Genomic DNA, 7,560 nt, shown 5'->3' with positions numbered 1-7,560 from the left:
AAACTCCCGCGGGGGCGGCGCCCCCCCCAGCCTCTCTGGGCAACCTAGCCCAGAGTCTAGCCACCCTCGGGCTGAAGAATTTCTTCCCAAGATCCAGCCTAAACCCATTCTCCTTCAGTTTAAATCCCTATCCCCTTGTCCTGTGGCTGGACACTTGTCAAAAGTCCCTCCCCAGCCTCCCTGTAGGTCCCTTCAGGCACTGCAGGCAGGGATAAGGTCCCCCCGGAGTCTTCTCCAGCTGAACCCTCCCAGCTCCCTCAGCCTGTCCTCGCAGCAGAGCTGCTCCAGCCCCTGGGTCAGCTTTGTGGCCTCCTCTGGACTCGTCCCAACAGCTTTATGTCCAGCTTACGGTGGGGACACCAGAAGTGGGTGCAGTGCTGGAGGTGGGGTCTCAGCAGAGCCGAGCAAAGGGGAAGAATCCCCTCTCCTGCCCTGCTGGCCACACTCCTCTGGATGCAGCCCAGGGCAGGGCTGGCCTCTGGGCTGCACGAGCACCCTGCCGGCTCAGGCTGAGCTTCTCCTCTGGCAATACCCCAAGTCCTTCTCTTCAGGGCTGCTCTCACCCCACTCTCTGCCCACTTTGTGCTTGTGCCTGGGCTTGACTGCCTTTTCTTCTGGTTTTCTTATTTGAAACTCAGTTGCACTTGTGTAATAGAGCATCTAAGAGAGCTCAGGGAACAAGTGAGATAGAAATAATGAAGGCAGAGAGGAAATGATAGAGCAAGGGGTGGTGGTTTCAAAATTAGTTATTAGAAAGAAATTCTTCTCTGTGAGGATGGTGAGTAACAGTTTGCCCAGAGAAGATGTGGCAGCCCCCTCCCTGGAAGAAACTTCCACAGAAGGAAAGGCTGAATCACAACACACCAGGTTGCTTCCATGCCACACCGCAGCCCAGACCCCAAACAGCATCTTTTGTGCCCAAAGCATTAAGCAGACCCACGATGCGTGGCCCAGGGGGGCTCTGAGGTGTGCTGGGCAGCATTTACACAGATGAGTTGGTCAACCCGTTAATTCCAGTCCAAAAGAAATGGTCAGTTCAGCTGCTGAAAGCAGCGTCTGCTCTTCCCTCCATGTTTATTGCTTAATTATGGAGTTATAATTAGGAAAAAAAAAATAAAATTATTATCAGACAGAGAGGTGGGGGTGCAACCCAGCATTTGGATGAAGAACTCAAGGGTATTTGTGATTCTGGAAAAGGGGCTATATAATATTTCTTTTTCACAAAAATACTTATTTTTCACAAAAAAACCCCAACTCATTTTTTAATTGAAAAACAAATACACGAAGCTTCAGCTATACTTACAGCACCTGGGAGGGTAAAATTTTACCTAGTGGTAAAATCTCTCTTGCCAAACTCACAGATTTAACACTTCTGCGCTTATAATCCAATTCCTCTGGCAGTTTTTATATGTTCTGTTGGGATTGGCTAGATTCTCTATATAAAACAGGATCGATTACATTATAATCTGAAAAGGGAGTTGGCTACTATGTGATTTAATAAACATAACTATAAAAAATGTAGCTCATAACTTGTCATCACCTTTATCTGGGGGAACCTTTGGAAGAAACAGAGCTCTGTCTCTAGCCACGTATGTTGTAATTTTGACATTGCTCAGACTTTGGTAGGATATTTCAACAGAGGAAGCAGTAAGGCAGCACATATTTTAGTTAACAAGATAGGTGCACTTATGCAGAGGCCCCAGATTTTTACCCTGGTAATTCTAAACTGTGATGAAAATAAGACATCCTTTCCCATACCCACAAAAGCAACAGCAACTAAGAGAGCAGCTCTACCCTGCAGGCATTCCCACTCCAGTGGAAAGCTTTACTATGCTGCATCACTTATGCACATGTAAGTGTAACTAAGAATGTAATTCCAGCCCTTGAAAATGAGAAATGAGACCCTTTTTTCAGATATTTCTCAAAAGAGAGAAACAAATATTATCTAGGAAGCCTTACAAAAATGATGCTTGTGGTGTTCAAATCATCTGCAGAGCGAGATGAAGAGGTGATTTATCACATATGGGTCCTTAGTCATGGGAAAGATGCTTGACAGTAAGGGGGATGTTCAGTCTTGCAGACAAAAACATAATAAGATCTGATTTCTGAAAGCTGAATTTAGTGGAATGCAATTTTGAACTAAGATGCTGTTTCCTGAAAGTGCTCACCAGCCACGGCAGCGTGAGCATCACCTGGAATCACCAGGATAAGACTAGACAGCTTCCTAAAACATCTGCTTTAGTCAGGCCTCTGGGAAAATTTCTAGAGACTGCAACTGTTGGAGCTCCAACTAAACTATCCTGCTGGCCCCTCTGGCCATAGACCCCACAAATATGTCGTAGAGGTTGACAGAGGGTTGAATTTCGGGTTGAATTTTGTTTGTATCGAATTCCGTGCTCCATAACCAGAGGTTACACGTAGAATAATTTCCATAATTGCTTGCCATTAGGACATACGGTTTTATCAAAATCACAATATTTTACGAAATACTGTAGGTTTAGGTTTGGAACATGATGGGCAAAACCATCACCAGGACGGGTAAGACCGACAGCTGAAGTCAGTGGCTGTCCTAAAACAAGGAAGAGAGGGGAAGAGCTGGGGCTGCAGGAGGAAATCCAGGGCTGGGAGACTGAGCATGGGGCTAAATAAGCTGCTTTTTGTGAGGACACTTGAAAAGGAGCAGAGTGGTAAAGAGCAAATAAAACCTTATGAGGAGAGGCAGAGGAGGATGGAGACAACACTGGCATCGAGCAGCAGAGGAAGGAGCAGACTGTGCTGATCTTTGTCGTGGTAAAACAGCAGTGGGAATTGAAAGAAATCCTGTTCCTTCAGATTCCTGCCTGTGGTAGCACAGCCAGTACATTTTCTTTGCAAATTTATATTAGGGGGTATTTAGTGACAATTCTTACATGACCCAGCTTTTCTGCTGGATCCTTATGCGGCTCTGCTCATGGGACCTCCAGCAAGTGACCTGAAGGACCAGCAGCAGACTGTGCCAAGGGCACCTCATCCCCACTGAAATTAATATTCTTACATTTCTAATCTTTTTTCATCAGTGGCGCTGATTAAATCAGTGCACTGAAAAATGAGTGGATGTTTCACCCACCTGTTTTCTGGTGATGGATGCAGGGAAGAGAAGGCACTAGAACCACTCCCAACCCTGTCCCAGCCAAGCCCCAGGAGACCTCCTTTCACTCGCTTTGGCTCGTGCTGGTTCCCCTGATGCCATCGTGACACCACGGGGGCTCCAGACTCAGTCTCTGCATTTAGTGACAAGTTGAAGGCAAGCAAAAATCACCTGGATAAATAGCACTGGGTGCCAGATAAATAGCATTGCTTCAATAGTGCCAGAACATGAGCAAGTCTCTCTCTTTTTCTCCCTTCAGAGGTGCAGAACCTCAAATAAGAAGTTTAATGTTGTTGGAAATCTTAAACTGTACCTTTTACTTAATCTGGAAGATACTTCTCCAGTTCCCAACAAATATGGCATCAATCAGTTGTATCTATTTACTTGTGAGAAGAACTGTTTTATGTTATTTGATTCCTTTACTTGACTTTCTGGAGGTACATTCGATCTTGAAGGATAAAGAAGTAAGGGACTCAGATTTAGGAAGATATTTTTAAGATATTGTAGACTGAATAAAGGCACTGCATATGGCCCATTACTCACAGTAGCCTGCTCTCAGATGGATTTCTGCATTTCAGTCCGTTTTCAGGAAGTAGATTTATTTTTCGTACCCTGTACACATAAATAAGAATGTCTCTCAATGCTTGGTCTGTTGCAAAGCTGAAATCTTGATTATATTTAACTTGAGCTGGGGAGGGGAGACCTGTATTAACAACGCCCCATTTGAGGGCACAGGTCACAGAAGGTTCTGAAACACCTATGTGTAAGATCTGTATCTTTTACAGGTATTTGTACAAAATATTATATTTATCATATCAAATATAGCATTTTCAGAAGGTTATGTCTTTTTACCATGTTGATTTGATTTCTACATAAAACTTCATAATAAGACATGTAAAGAAATATGGATTTCTTTAGAAAGAAAGATTCATTCTGCAATCCAGAATTCCTGCCTTTGCTGGTGGGACCCTACGTTCCTTTCCTCCCTCTGTAACATCACAAGAAGTAAAGCAGTCCCTTAAGGGTGGGCCATTTTCCATCATTTTCCATCCATGTGGAACTCTGTTTTCTAATGTATTAATTGTACAGAAAACGTAGTTTGGTGAAGAATTCTACTGATGAAATGAAAAAAATAACCCCTCAGCTTTATTTTTTCTTAAGCATGTTGCTACTGCAAGCCTAAAAGCAGTGCAAAACAACAGAAAAAAATGTATTTTAGGCCTCTCCGTGAACACATACGACTTTGCACGCATGCATGAAGTAGATGTGCTAGGCATTATTATTTCTAAAAGCACAAGAAGAATTGAATTTCTTCTTCTTTTCAAGCTGTCACGAGCAAGCTCAATCTTCTCTTAAACACAAGCATCCGAACCCACGACTGAGCTGCTGCAAATGTGGTGGAAATAGCTGTGGTCACACCTAAGCCAGGTTTTTCCATATCCGTTTTTCGGCTATGGTGTGGATTTTCCTCTAATAACAGCAATCCAGGTGTTCCCGTCCCAACCCTCTCCTTGTTTCTTTCCAGTTTCCCCGAAGATATTTCGTATTTCAAGCGACATCGTGGTGAACGAAGGGAGCAACGTCACCCTGGTGTGCCTGGCCACGGGGAAGCCGGAGCCTTCCATCTCCTGGAGACACATCTCTCCCTCCGGTAAGCACAGCCCACGGAGGATTTTTCTCTATCACAGATTTTTCGCTATGGTGGATTTTTCCCCATCGTGGGAAACAGTCTTTTTTGCCCAAGCTATATAAAAACAAGGCAACAGGCTCAGTGATCCCTGGATTTCAGAAGGGTGACAGCATCCCTTCTGCACACGTTAAAAAGCCAGCGCCCAATCTGACCTTCAGAAAATAAAAGCTTCTTCAGGTGTCCCATTGAAAACTCTAATACTGCCGTAACACGGGAATGTAGGAATGTAGGAATGAAGGCACCCTCAACATGAGTGTGGGCTTAAGCCTGTTTTAACAGGCTGCAGTCATCTATCAAACAATTCCAATTAAAAACAAAACGAGGAAATAAGAATGCATAGGGCTCTCTAGAAGCAGGAATTAAAGTTAAAAACATTAACACGTCACTCAATAGATTTAATTTACTGTAACTACCGTTGAGCCTTTATTCCATGATACAGCATAGTTCGTTAGAAGGGTTTCGCTGAACAAATTAAATTATGTGGATGAAGAAGCGCAAACAAAATGGCACCTAAAAGCGTTGTTTCTGTTTTATATTTCTATTTATACTTTTAATTCCTCATGGAAAGGAAAGATTTTCGCTAGCACTATGGGCATCTCCGCAGCAGTTGGCTTGGTGCTGGGCCAGCCAGCCAGCTCCCTGCCAGCAAAGTGGGGTCTTGTCTTGCTCGGATGGGGGACAGCCCCACTCCAGAGCTCAGAGGTACCGGCTTTAGAAATCCAGGGTGGGCTTGTCTTTCTGAAAGGACGTGCTCCCCATTTCCAGCCAAGCGTTGTGTGCAGGACTGGTCTGGCACCAGTTCTTCCACAGGGACTCTACAGTAATACTGGATCTTCAGTGAAGGTCTTTCTGTTTGCACCCACAACCTTTATGAAATCCATGCATTTTCATGGAGCATCACATAATCTTAAGTGTCTCATAATCCTGAGTAACCGTTTGCTCTACAAAGCAAGATCTGGGGGGGAAAAAAAAAAAAAGAATGAGCAACTTCTGACCTTTAAGACAATGACAGCAAATTCCGCTTGAAGTGTCCGTCAAGGGACTAGTGAAAAAATTCAGTTGTAGCAAAAAATGGATTTTAACTAAATGTCACATAAAATTTTATTGGAAACTGTGGTGATGGTTTACAGTAATAGCTTAAAGCGTTAGATTGTCTACAGAAAGGAGCTGTTAAAGTTTTCCCAGAGAGGAAAAAGCAGAAAAGGAGCATCAGTGCACTTTGGCTGGAGAAGGGGCCTGAGGAGGAACGAGATAGATCCTCCTCAGCTTGAATTTAGACAAAATTAATGCACGTAATTGCAAGGGCTTTCAGTGAACCCACTGATTTGGTATACTGACTAAAGGGTTGAGCATGGGACTGAGAGGAAAAATGTGATCATTCATGCAAATTACAGAATATGTTCTTCCCACTAGTCTGCAAAATAAGGAGAAATTCTGCCTTTCAGTAGCTCGGTCCCACTGTTGTTCTCAGGTGTGTGTTCTTGTGTACAGAGAGTACAACAGCACTCAAATCCAATTAAATATCAGTCTGGCAAACAAGAAGCCTGGATTTATTAGAAAACAAAACGCAAGAGTTGAAAACATCGGATTTCTCTAACGGTTTGTGTTCTGTCTGCAGCAAATTACCTTTATCTAAGCATAAGCTTCATCTGCACTTCATAATTTCTACCAGTTTTCTCCTGTAATTCCCAGTGGCACTAATGAGGCTTACATGCAAGCATCACGTCTAGAGTACAACACTAAATTGTATTAATGAATCATATTTAGAATATTCCGAAATTGTTTGTCAAAGCTGCTACTAAAAGATAAGAAACTGAAAACTCTGAATACAAATTATTCGATGTAGACTAATTCCAAAATATTATCACGGCTTGCATCAACGCAGCCTTCGCTTGGATAAGGTTGGATTCAATTTTTTTGAACAAGAGATAAAATGAACCTTCCGTAGGAATAAAAATAAAATGTATTTAGAGGCGATTTTCAACTTAGTACATAAATTGTTGGCCTGGAATCTTTATTGTGCATGTTTAACTTGCAGTCATTATGTAAATGCTTTCATTATATAAATATTCATTATACAAACCCATTATGTAAATCCACAAAATCTACACATTCAGAGTAACTCCTCAAGAAACAGGGGGCTGCGGTTTGTAATCTGAAAATCTTGTATTGTTGAAATGTCATCTGAATAAATTGCAGGTATTACTTATTTTGTTCTGACATTTAAGAGCAAAGTGCAGCATCAATAGTTTAAGAACGAAACCAGAATTTTAAAGAATTAGGGCCTGCCTGAAACATAACTCCAGCTTTTAACACTTGTATGCACAGCTCAGTAACAACAAAAGCCTCACAGAAACCTTTTTATAAGACATTAGTGCTTTGCAAAACATTTTTTCTTTTTTGGGGGTATGAGTTTTCCCAGCCATGCAGGGACCGATGCCCTGGGATGCTCAAATGCTCCCACCCCTGAGCCGAGCATTTTGCTGCTGAGGACAGGCTGACTAGGAAAGCCTCATGTTTCCTGGGTTTATCTAAATGCAAGGTCGGCTAAGCTGGGTATTGGGGAGAAATTCTTCAGTGTGAGGGTGGTGAGACCCTGGAAAGGGTTGCCCAGAGAAGCTGTGGCAGCCCCGTCCAATGTGAGAATAAACTGGATGTGTGCAGAAGCACACCTTGGGAAGAGCAGAGTTTCAAGGCACAAAGTGGGCAGAAGGTGGGGTGAGAGCAGCCCTGAAGAGAAGGA

At 43.1% G+C, this 7,560-nt stretch overlaps 1 protein-coding gene across 1 annotated transcript in view; it reads left to right on the top strand.

The window, feature by feature from the left end:
• LOC104278428 (neuronal growth regulator 1-like) overlaps positions 1 to 4,778 on the top strand; it is a gene marked incomplete at its 3' end in the record, with an annotated part of 56,710 nt that extends 51,932 nt beyond the window's left edge. Inside the window, exon 3 of the mRNA XM_009875400.1 lies at positions 4,653 to 4,778. Within this exon, the coding sequence (XP_009873702.1) occupies positions 4,653 to 4,778 (126 nt within the window). The remainder of the gene's footprint in view (positions 1 to 4,652) is intronic.
• Positions 4,779 to 7,560: the final 2,782 nt, after the last annotated feature.

Source organism: Apaloderma vittatum, unplaced genomic scaffold, assembly GCF_000703405.1.
Source record: "Apaloderma vittatum isolate BGI_N311 unplaced genomic scaffold, ASM70340v1 scaffold818, whole genome shotgun sequence".
Lineage (NCBI taxonomy): Eukaryota > Metazoa > Chordata > Aves > Trogoniformes > Trogonidae > Apaloderma > Apaloderma vittatum.
The sequence above is the reverse complement of the archived record's forward strand: the minus strand, read 5'-3'. Positions and strand labels throughout refer to the sequence as shown.